The following is a 12,266-nucleotide window of genomic DNA, read 5'->3' on the forward strand; positions in this document are numbered from 1 at the left end:
GGATGCTACTCCTGATACCATGCCGACTTCGTGTGCTGGATACTTCATCGTCCTGCTGACGGAGCAGCTCATGCTTAAGAGCAATGTACTCCTTTTCGCGTTCTAGTTTGACCTTCATCGCCTTATCGACCAGCAGTTTTTCCATCCGTAGTCGTTCCTCCTCCACTTTCTCCTGTACTTGCCTTTCTTCCTCCAATCGATCTAGATCACGGGCTATCTGAGCTCTCCGTGCACTAGAGACGTTGGACCGTCCGGCAGTAGAACTAGGGTGGGGGTACCTTAGGGGAACACTGCGCCCACACAAAGTCTTTTGAGCGTACCGTAATCGTGTCAACATTCGTGCACGAGAAATGGTACCAACGCTTACAGCCTCCGCATTGGACCATATAAAGCTCGTCATTATTGGGTCGATCACATTTCGCACACTCACACTCATTTCCGTGCTCAAGATCCGGATCATCAATCATCACACAAGCGCCGTCTCCAGATTGATTACGGTTTCCCGCTGCATCTTGGGTGACCTTGGTTCTAGATCGGTTCTGACGGACTAATGATCGCTGCATCTTGTGGCGATAATTGTTTGAGAATGTTGCGAGAATTTATTATTCGGATTTCGTTGAAGCTACTCGTCTTTGCGATGAGATCAGCTCAAAGCTGTAAAAGTTTATTATCTTTGAACATTTTCGGTTAATTTAGTTTAATTTATTTACAATCCTATTAAGTATTTCACAAAATATTTCTCAGCAACAAATTCAATATATTATGAAGTTTCAATCAATTAATTTAATAAAAAGGATTTTATTAGGTATGAGAAAATATAATTTAATTTACTTTAACAATTTCGCTCACTATAAAAATGATGACAAATCGTTCTCTGATTGCTTAAATACTCCTAATTAACAACCCACTTCCTACCACCGTTGAATTGACAGTTAACTTATCTGTAAACTCTTCCACACACAAACTCTCATGTCGACTCGAGGGAATGTCCAGTGTCAACAAGTGTTTTTGTCGGCTTGTTTTTGTAAAAGACGAGTGGATGCGATGGTGTGTGAAAATCAACTGCTTTATTCAGAGCTCAATGTCAATACATATGAAGGTGCTTATCGCAAGGTTAATATAATCAAGGTGCTTATTTGCAAGGTTAATCAAAAGGTATGCTTGTACTCTAACATCTCCCTTTCATTGATTTAAGCAAGCCTCCATTCTGTCCATTCAATACATTTCATAATCAGCAAACTTCTTCGGCGGCTGGATGGTACGTCTGGGAGGAGGGAGTTCAGTAGTGTAAAGAGTGTCCACGATGAAATTGCCACACACAAAATTGATTCGCAAAATTCGAGTTTTCATCCGATTGCCATCACATTTTCAGGGATTGAGAAATAACTATTAAACTTCATTTTACCATTTTACTCGTATTTTATTTACAGTCCATACGCAAATGCCCGCACCTTGGCCTTAACCCCGGCCATAAGATTCTGCACAACCTGTGAATCAACCGTTTTTTGCATGTAAACCCATACTTTCTTCAGTTCCTCGACTGTCTTCACTACCTTAGGTCGTTTAAGAAGGTGCTGCTTCATAATCGCCCAGTACTTCTCGATGGGGCGGAGCTCCGGAGTGTTGGGAGGGTTGAACATTTTCGGCACGAAATTGACCTTATTGTCCGCATACCACTTCAGCACCTCCTTGGAGTAGTGGCATGAGGCCAAATCCGGCCAGAAGATTGTTGGGACGTTGTGGGCCTTCAGGAGAGGAAGCAGCCGCTTCTGGAGGCACTCTTTTATGTACACCTGTCGGTTCATCGTGTCCTGGGTCACGAAAGGTGCACTCCGCTTCCCGCACGTGCAGATGGCTTGCCAAACCAGGAATTTCTTCACAAATTTGGACATCTTCTGAGTGCGGACATGCTCCGGAACGCTGAAGTTATCCTTAGCCGTGAAAAACAGGTTGCCGGGGATCTGTTTGAAGTCGGCCTTCACATATGTTTCGTCGTCCATGATGCAGCATTCAACTTTCGTCAGCATGTTGAGGTACAACTTCCTGGCACGGGTTTTGGCGGACTTGTTCTGCTTCTCGTCGCGATTAGGGGCCTTTTGTACCTTGAACGTTCGAAGCCCAGCCTTAGTTTTGGCCTTCTGGACAAAACTTTGGCTTAGGTGCAGCTTCTTAGCCACATCCCTAACGAAGGCGTTCGGATTTCGGTTGAAGGCCCCAACTACGCGGTTGTGATTTTTGGTGTTGTACGGAATACTTTTTCCTTCACTTCTGGGCTTCCGATCGGTGGTCAACCGTTCCTCGAACCGCTTAATCACTCGCGACACCGTGGAATTCGCGATTCCCAACGTTTTAGCGATGGAACGATGCGAGAGATCCTTGTTCTCGTGATGAATGCGCAAGATTTTATCACGCACGAGCTGTTCTTTCGACTCCATTTCCGCGAGTTTTGATCACAGGACTTTAAAACTTGCAGGATGTAAATACTGCACTATGAACTAAATCCACCCAAATTTTCATTAAATTCTACCCAACGGTTAAAAAGTTAGAGCAATTTCATAGTGTGACAATTTCATCGTGGACACCCTTTAGGCTTGAGATATACAATTTCGTTGTTCGACATCATAAACCTTGCTCTCTACTGACTCTATCTTTGCAGGAACAGGTGAAGCTGGCTTGATCAAAGTGTTATCTCGACGAAATTGGTTATCATCAATCGCTACAACGGTAGATCGATCAGAGACTGGATTGACTACAGTTGCCGATGTCCATTCTTTATCCGTTGGTCTGAGTTTGACGTAGACTGGCATACCAACTTCCAGTGGTGGTGAAACTTTAGCCTTTTTGTCGTAGTAGAACTTCGCTTCTTGGTGATTCTTCTTGATCTTCTCCTTAATATGGTATGTCTGTTGAACAGCCGCTGGGCCGGAGAACTGTTCATCTTATTTGGTGTGTTCGCCACTGCAACAAAAGTTTCCAGAAATCTTGGTTCGATTCGTAAGCTTACTTCACTAATAGTTTGTCAATATTCACAGCCGACTCTGCCTTCCCATTTGCCTGCGCAAACTGGCGAAACTCATCACTCAGGAACTGTGTTCCATTGTCGGTTGATACGAACTGTGGCTTTCCAAATCTTGCGAAATTTCGTTTACAAGCTTTCACAGCTGTGGTCTCTGTTCCGAAATCTAGTGCCAATCACCGACGGGCATCGATTGCCATCCATTGAAAGCAGTCAAATGTGCAAGAAGGCAGCTTCCACACCTGCGTAGGATATCGCACCCATTCAACACACATGGGCCGGGACCAACGGCTTTACTTCCCTTCCGAAGGAAGACGTGACCAGAGATTTTTATGCCTCAGAAAAATCCCACCGACCTCGGCTGGGATTGAACCCAGACCCATTGGGATGAGAAAGCAGTCACGGGCTTTGCATTGGTTGCACAAGCTGATTCGATGAAAACTTGCAATGCTGAACTTTCTGCCGAATCGGGTCGTTCAATCCGGGCCAAAACACTGTATCTCGTGCACGCTTCATCGTTGCCTGAATACCAGAATGAGACTGATGCAACTTCTCAATAATCTGGTTTCGCAGTCTGCGGGGGATCAAAATTCTGTCATTTCTAAAGACGAGTCCGTTTTGAGTACTGTAATCCTTCTTATGCTGCCAATACGGTAGGATAGTTTCAGAGACGTCTTTCTTCATTGGCCATCCATCAATAATGTACCGTATGGCTGCCTTTATCTCTTCGACTCGATCATCAGATACAGGGATACACTCGACAGTGTTAATTTGCTCTATCTCATGTATGTCGTGGATCTCCCGACTCGTGTTGTCACCTTCCGATGTGGCTGCTCGCGACAACATATCAGCTATCATGACTTCCTTGCCTGGTGTGAAACGAAGTGTAATCCTGTATCGTTGCAAACCTAGCAACATTCGTTGGATTCGTAGAGGAGTTTTGATTAATGGCTTCTGGAAAATTTCAATCAAAGGCTGATGGTCCGTTTGTACAATCCCTGGTTTTCCGGTAATGTAGAGTTCGAACTTGCGACACGCAAAGAGAATAGCCAGTGTCTCTTTTTCGATCTGAGCGTATATGCGCTTTGTTGGCGTAAGAGTCTTCGATGGATATACATTAAGTTAACCTTTCAGGATGCTACTGATCTTATCGGGATCGGCTTGTACACCGGTTGATGTAAGAATATGACCGAAGAACTTCACTTTTTCCAGACACAGCTTAATCTTTTCACTGTTGAGCTTCATGTTGTGTTGCTTCATCCTTGTTAACAGTGACTCAAGGTTCCTATTGTAGTTCATCATCGCCTGTTCGATTTCATCACAACATCCGAAGATCAAAATGTCATCTGCCAACGCTCGAACACCTTTTAGACCATGTAAGACTTCATGTAACTTCTTCTGTAAAATTTCAGGAGCAGACGATGCACCGAACGGCATTCGGAGCCACCTATAGCGTCCGAACGGTGTCCAGAAAGTGGTCAGCTTGGAAATTTCATCATCCAAACCGATTTACCAAAATCCACATTTGGCATCTACGGTCGAACAAACTTTTGCTTTTGATAATTCAGGTAGCAACTCATTCACAGTCTGCATTTGGTAGTGCGGACGTTTCAATGCTTGGTAAAGAACTATTGGGTCAATGCTCACCCAATCTGTGTTTTTCGGTTCTTCGATAATGATCTCGTCTGTCTCCATCGCAGCTAGCGTCTCTCAAAGTTCGTTCCTCAAGGTCACAGGAGTTCGGCGTGGCTGCTGTACCACCAGCTTCACGCTGTGATCCACCTCGAGATGAACGTCGCCGTCAAGCTTACCAAGTCCATTGAACTCTTCCGGGTATTTGTCGATGATTTGCTGCGCTGTTGCTGTTTGGTCCTTCGTAACGGTGAAACAGAGCAGGATCAGGTTGAGTTTCAGGCCTTTTTTCATCAACAAGAGCGGGATATGATCGAAATTCACCACATGGAACACCATGTTGTATCGAGCATCGTTGTGCACGCAATCGATAGTGACTCTTCCTAAAGACTTGTAAGAGCCAGTTTCAGCTGTTCACGTTCAAAATCTGTTTCGCATTATTTGCTCCAATAACGTTGCGCCAGAATCGACAATGCACTGTACTGGAACTACTTTTTTATTCGTGTTGTAGAGACTGATGCTGGCTTTTAGAGTAGGTTCTTTGTTGTTGCGGTTCTCGATTCCTCATCACTGGCAGACAGCGCTTCTTTTCCCTGGTTAGACACAGTTTTAACTTCGTTGGACTTCTGCTTGTTCGGCTTCGTTCTCGACGACGTAACTTTGTTGATTGCTTGATTTGATGGTCCAGCGTCGTACAAGTGATTCCGCTCCATTTCTGCCCTGGTAGCTTCTTCCGTCTGACACTATTTGATGACATCCACCGATGTTAAATCCTGCTTCTCGATGAAGCGCTTCTTGAGGTTGACGTCACGTATGCCTATGATAATCCTATCGCGCAGCATTTCGTCCATCAGATTGCCGAAATTGCATGCTTTCACCAACTCTCGTACCCGGTTTATGAACGTCGTCATGGTTTCGCCTTCATGGCCGGCACCGCTGACCTCCTGTTCACACTGGAAAAACCCGTTCGTCTTTTGCTTCGAGTCCTGATGCGATCAGGTAGATCTCGAACGCTTCCACGAAGTTATCGACGTTTTCCTTGATGTTTCCACTCAGCTTGAGGGCTTCCGGGAGCGGGACGTTGTTGTTGATGGCGGGTGCTGCTGGTGCGGGTCCTGGATTTGCCATATTTTTGTTTATCCGGTGTTTTTCCGGATGTTATTTCACTGTTCGCGGTATTCGCGGACCGAAAAATTAATTTTTCAGATCAATGATACTTGTTCGAACTTGTTATTCGTGACGAATTTTACTACTGCGTCGTAATTTTTCACTCTGACACCATTTGTGTAAAAGACGAGTGGATGCGATGGTGTGTGAAAATCAACTGCTTTATTCATAGCTCAATGTCAATACATATGAAGTGTAGGGTTTTAGCATGGGATTTTTCACTTCAAATATCACTCGTCTTCCCATAATGCACTCACAAAAACCAGCATTAATTCAATCAATCAATATTTATTCCGTCCACTTTTAGTTACATACCTTTTTGAGCCTCAAATCATGTACTTCAACAGAGCTTTCCTCTACACTGACGTCGTCCAAGTACCAATATATACCCTCGCAATCGGCCAGAATCTCGTCAATCTTTCGCTGAAATGTTTCTGGAGTCGAAACAAGGCCAAATGGTAGCCGATTGAATCGGTACAGCCCGCGGTGTGTGATAAATTTTACAATGTCCCTAGATTCTTCTTCTAACTCCAAAAGAAAAAAAAAACGCATCCTTAACGTCAAGGATGCTCCAAACCTTTCCTTTCCCAATTTTAGCCAGAACCTCATCGATAACAGGCATTGGATGCCTTTTACGAATAACGGCTTGGTTCACTCTGCGCAACTCAACACACAGTCGAATACTACCATTCCAACCACCAACGGCGATACCCAAGTTGCTGGACCTTCTTTTGTTTCAATTACATATATCTCTACGAAGCAGCTCATCTAGCTTTCGGTTAACAGCCTCCTCCAGGGGCATTGGGATTCGTCGTAACGGCTGGAACACCGGAGTAATAGTTGGGTCCATCAAAATACGTATCTTTGTATCAGCTATCTTGGAGAACGGAGAACCATTGTTCTTGGCATCCAGAACATCTGATCCTGAATCGATGAACACCTCTATCTTCACTCCTCCAACAGTACAGTCATTATATCGCTTCCGGTGTGAAAAGTAGAGTAGACTTTCTTTTCAGTTGCTGTTTTCAAAATGCCCGAGCTTCTTGAACCGTCGACAGTTCTGATCTTTTGCAGGACACAGAGGTGACTTGGACATGTGACCCTGACGACCGCAAGCAAAACAAATCCTCATATCTTTGTTAAAAGTAGATGCAGCTATCGGGAACCGGCTCATGATTCGGTCCTCCCTCCGTTCCTTCCTTGACTTTAACACCTTTTGTACCTTGCACACTTCACTGAATTCGGATCCGACACTATTTTTCTCGATTCTGAGCTCTTGCTCCTGACTCCGAACTCTCTCAAACGACTCGCCAAGTACCTCGATATCATACAACGACTGGTCCTTCTCAAGAATCCTACGCTGAAGTTCTTGAGAGTTGCAGCCTCAAGGTCAACCCAGACAACCAGAATGCACGTATATGCAAAGTTGTTTTCGTGATAAACAAACATATATACAAACAATTCGTATATAATGCAAAGAAATTGCTTATACGTACAAAAGTGGAGGCCATATACGTGCATATTTTAATTTAATTTTAAACGAGTTGATTTAACATCATATACGTTTTAATCTGTAATAACAAATCCATTTTGAAAAGTCTTACGATGTAATTCGATTTAATGTGTGATACAGTACGACGGAAAAATGATCATCGCATGTAAGCCGGAAATGTGCATTCTATACGATTTAACTTAAACATAATGCGAGGTATGCCATTCTCATATGCGATTTTGACTTAAACTGTAGAAATTTACAATACTATCTGTACATTGTTGAACGACTTCTGGTTGTCTGGGAAGGTCATTCTTGTGAAACCGCGTTGAATTTGGTATTAGCGAAGTGAAAAAATAACTTGGAGTGTAAAGATACGATTGTTGCTGTTTCTTTGGATCTAAAAATCACGCTTTTGAAACAATTTCTAGGCCCTTATTGTTAAGATCAATCAAGCGCTTTGGAATTACGAGTACTGCATATAAATGGTTTGAAAGCTATTTGTCTGACAGAACTCAACGGACTGTTTTTAATGATTCTATTTCCAGTCCCGTGGGGAATAACCTTGGAGTGCCCCAGGGAAGTGTATTAGGGCCCCGGTTATTTATTATGTATATTAATGACTTGCGACGTGTTTTACGATTTTGCTACATTAATCTTTTTGCAGATGATACTGTGTTATTCGTTGCAGCTAAGGATTAAAATGATGCCGTTTTACACTCGAATGAAGATTTGCGTTCTCTAAGTAGATGGTTGAAGTATAAGCAGTTAAAATTGAATGCAAGTAAAACTAAATTTATGGTAATTTCGCGGAATCGAGTAAATGAGAACGTCTCTGTTGTAATTGATGATGAGACTATTGATCGCGTTCGGGAGATTAAATATCTTGGCGTGATTATTGATGACACACTTAAGTTCAACTCTCACATTGAAAATGTCATCAAGAAAAATGCCAAGAAGTATGGAATTCTATGTCGACTGAAAAATGAATTAACTATTGCCAGTAAAATACAGCTATACAAATCAATCATCTCTCCTCATCTTGACTTTTGCTCTTCCATTTTATTTTTGGTCAATGCAAGACAAATTTTGAGATTACAACGCTTGAAGAATGCGTTTGATTTTTTGTTTTGTTTTTTTTTTAACTTTTGATTTGTTTCAAATTCAAAATAAATTACATTTCATTTTAACCTAGGTACTCCAGGTACTACAGTAACTTACCAGCCTTAATTGTAAACAGGTTTTTTAAACCTGCATGTCAGTATAATAATTGATATCTTAACGATTTTTGCCTAAAATTATTAATTATTTTGTCGGACATTTGTTCTAAAGTCTCAACATTCGAAATTCTATGTACCTTGCTAGTACTGTACCAGGGAGGCAACTTCAAAATCATCTTCAGAATTTTATTCTGAATCCTTTGAATTGCTTTTTTCCTGGTAGTGCAACAACTAGACCATATTGGCACAGCGTAAAGCATGGGCGGTCTAAAAACTTGTTTAAATATTAGAAGTTTATTCGTCAGGCAAAGTTTGGATTTCCTGCTTATAAGAGGATACAAACATTTTATATATTTGTTACATTTGGCTTGAATGCCCTCAATGTGATCTTTAAAAGTTAATTTTCCAAGATATTTCACTTGGTTTGACCAGGAAATTGGAACTCCGTTCATAGTGACTATGTGACTACTACTAGGTTTCAAAAACGAAGCTCTAGGCTTGTGTGGAAATATTATAAGTTGAGTTTTGGAAGCGTTGGGAGAAATCTTCAATTTTTGTAAATAAGAAGAGAAAATATCTAAACTTTTCTGCAGTCTGCTACAAATAACACGAAGACTTCTTCCTTTAGCGGAAATGCCTGTGTCATCAGCGAACAAAGATTTGTGGCAACCCTGAGGCAAATCAGGGAGGTCCGAAGTGAAAATGTTATACAATATAGGCCCAAGAATGCTACCCTTAGGAACTCCTGCTCTAACAGGTAGTCGATTAGATTTGGAATTTTGATAATTTACCTGCAGAGTTCTGTCAGTTAAATAATTTTGATATAGAGAGGAAAATTAAACTGTTTCAATTTAGCAATCAAACCTTCATGCCAAACACTGCCGAATGCTTTTTCTATGTCTAGAAGAGCAACTCCAGTTGAGTGGCGTTCAGATTTGTTTGAACGAATTAAATTGGTAACTCTTAAGAGTTGATGAGTAGTTGAATGCCCATGGCGAAATCCAAACTGCTCATCTGCAAAAATTGAGTTCGTATTGATGTGAAGCATCATTCTATTTAAAATTATCTTTTCAAAAAGTTTACTAATTGATGAAAGCAAACTTATTGGATGGTAGCTAGAAGCTTCAGCAGGATTTTTATCCGGCTTCAAAATTGGAACAACTTTTGAATTTTTCCATTTATCAGGAAAGTATGCCAAATGGAAAAATCTGTTAAATAATTTTAACAAGAGAGACAATGTACTCTCTGGGAGTTTTTTGATGAGGATATAGAAAATTCCATCATCACCTGGAGCTTTCATATTTTGAATTTTTTTAGTTATAGACCTTACTTTGTCCAAATCAGTCCCCCAGGAATCATCAAAAATATTTACCCGAGAGAAAATATTCAGACAATCCCGAGCAACCTGATTATCAATAGGACTAGTAAGACCCAAACTGAAATTATGGGAACTCTCGAATTGCTTAGCAAGTTTCTGAGCTTTTTCCAAATTTGTGATCAAAATTTTACCACCTTCTTTAAGCGCTGGAATAGGCTTTTGAGGTTTTTTCAAATTTTTTGTGAATTTCCAAAAGGGTTATACCATGATAGGTAGTTTCGTCTGACCTGAGAGGACCTGTTTTCTCATTGACGGTCGTGATATTTACCAGCTCTGTAACAGCACATACCCTAACTTCTCTAGGCCTCTTGGCACTAGCAATTTCAACCGGGTGCCCTTACACGGTTCTCTTCTTCAAATTTCCTGACACAAGCAACACTAACCGGCCCCCTGCCTCGGGTCTCTTTTTAAGGCTCCTTGCACTAACAATTCCATCCGGGCACCCTACCACGGCTCTTGTCCCTAAACTTCTAGACACAAGCAACTCCGACTGGGTATCCTACCACAGTTCTTTTCACCATACCCCCTGGAACTAAGTTTTCTAATTTTTCTTGCATAGCTTTCAATAATTCTAAGTGTATTCCAACATGGCTGACATTCAAAGGCGAAAGTAGCCGCAAAACAACGAAAACACAATCACTGAACTCGGTATTTCTGCCATATTTTCCAGTGATGAAAAAAAACCCGCACACACACACAAAAAGCTCTATTTTGTTTGAATTCACTTCAAATAATATGAATAATTACCTTATTGTTTTCCTTTACACGTCGCCAAATGTAGGATTTTAGCATGGGATTTTTCACTTCAAATCTCACTCGTTTTTCCAAAACGCACTCACGTACCGTGTTCCTCGATGGTTGCACTACTTCTCCCTCCTGTCACTCACTCAGCCGAACATTCAGCTCAGTTCGTTAAACGCTCGTGCCGTTTATCAAGATAAATACTTAACCAAGGTTTATACACTTTGTCTCAAATCCTACTTGACGGTGCTTATTCACAAGGTAAATATAATCAAGGTGCTTATTTGCAAAGTTAATCAAAGGGTATGTTTGTACTCTAAAAGCTTGCTGATTTTTCCAGATAGGACCGATAAGCTTTTAAAATTTTGAAATCATCATCACTTTCATAGTTATTCTATTCGCCACAACCCCAATGGAGAATTTTATCATCCGTGTTGAGGCATAAATGCATACAACAAGCAACAACTGAATGGTCAAAAGTTTACCTTTTGAAATTACTGATAACTACAGCTTCTAGGGATTGGGATACATTCTTTCAACATAAACACGTCATTTTAACCTATTCCCCTACTGCTAACCATATTTATTTTTCACTTCTAAACTTGCCTTGACGGATCATTATAATAATTGCTTATAGTTATCGCAAAAGTTTCCAAACACCCCCCACAGTTTATCGCACGAGCTGTTGATTGACTTCGCATGTTCGCTCCCAACACAGTTGCATCCAGCTGGTCATCCAATAAAACTTTTCCTTCTCTATCAAGCTCTCGAACCAGCTTCTCCACATTTCACATTCAATCACCGCTCAATTATGCACTCGATAAAACTTTATCTCATTTTGCATCAACAACAACAATAACAGCACCCACGCTTAACAAGAGATTAAGGTCCACAAGCGTCCAGCTTCGCTTCACAGTGTCCCTCACCCCGATCACCATCTGCCCCTGCCGCAATACCCCGTTCCCGATTTTCCCAGTATTTAATCCATTTTTCTTCTCCATCACCGTCGTCATCGCTTGCAACGTCATCCTCATCTGATTTATTGTCCACTTCGGATGAAGAAGTTCTTGGAAACTTATCACTTTCAATTATGCTTCCTCCTGCTGCCGCCGCTCCTCCCGGGTCCAGATCCGGAACGGTTTCTTTCCGTACGTTTCTCGAAGTTGAGGTTATGATTTCCTTTGCCGCAGTTTCTGCTGTTGGGAAGAAAACGAGTGGTTAATTTTATGATTACTTATCTGCAATTCCATTACCTGAAGTTCTTTTTCTGGCAAACTCCGCTTCGTTACTGGTGGCGAACAGTCGGCCAAAGTTGACAATCATCTCGTCCAGCAATCGATTGGCCGTCACCGATTTCCCGGCTTGCCGAACCTCGCTTTCCGTTACGATTTCGACTGTTGAAGACCCGGCGGCGGCAGCCGGAGAATTTTCGACGACCGGATCGACCAGTAAGTATTTGTTCTTCTTTACCTCCTCGTCCAGATAGGTTTTGAATTCCTGCTGGAAGTAGTTGCCAATGAGCCGCCAAACCCCGGTGCTGTAACCGATAATGGCGGTCACGAAAAACAAACTCTTCAGCGCTAGTAGTATCATTTTCGGTTCACTTTCCCTGAATTCAAA

At 41.8% G+C, this 12,266-nt stretch overlaps 1 protein-coding gene across 2 annotated transcripts; it reads right to left on the bottom strand.

Annotated features, from left to right (window-relative positions):
- Nucleotides 1–11,219: 11,219 nt before the first annotated feature.
- Nucleotides 11,220–12,239, bottom strand: LOC135711476 (uncharacterized). 2 transcript variants are annotated; one of them, XM_065234331.1, is made up of 2 exons: nucleotides 11,900–12,239; nucleotides 11,220–11,839 (listed from the first exon to the last, which is right to left on the bottom strand). In XM_065234331.1, exons 1-2 carry the CDS (start codon nucleotides 12,237–12,239, stop codon nucleotides 11,529–11,531), a joined length of 651 nt encoding a protein of 216 aa, XP_065090403.1. In that variant the 3' UTR covers nucleotides 11,220–11,528. The 2 variants fall into 2 exon arrangements, with proteins under 2 accessions (XP_065090403.1, XP_065090402.1); XM_065234330.1 differs by having other exon boundaries at nucleotides 11,220–11,842.
- Between the last annotated feature and the right edge of the window lie 27 nt (nucleotides 12,240–12,266).

Source organism: Ochlerotatus camptorhynchus, unplaced genomic scaffold, assembly GCF_037179485.1.
Source record: "Ochlerotatus camptorhynchus isolate MF236.1 unplaced genomic scaffold, CSIRO-AGI_Acam_v1.1 ptg000433l, whole genome shotgun sequence".
Classification (NCBI taxonomy): Eukaryota; Metazoa; Arthropoda; class Insecta; order Diptera; family Culicidae; genus Ochlerotatus; species Ochlerotatus camptorhynchus.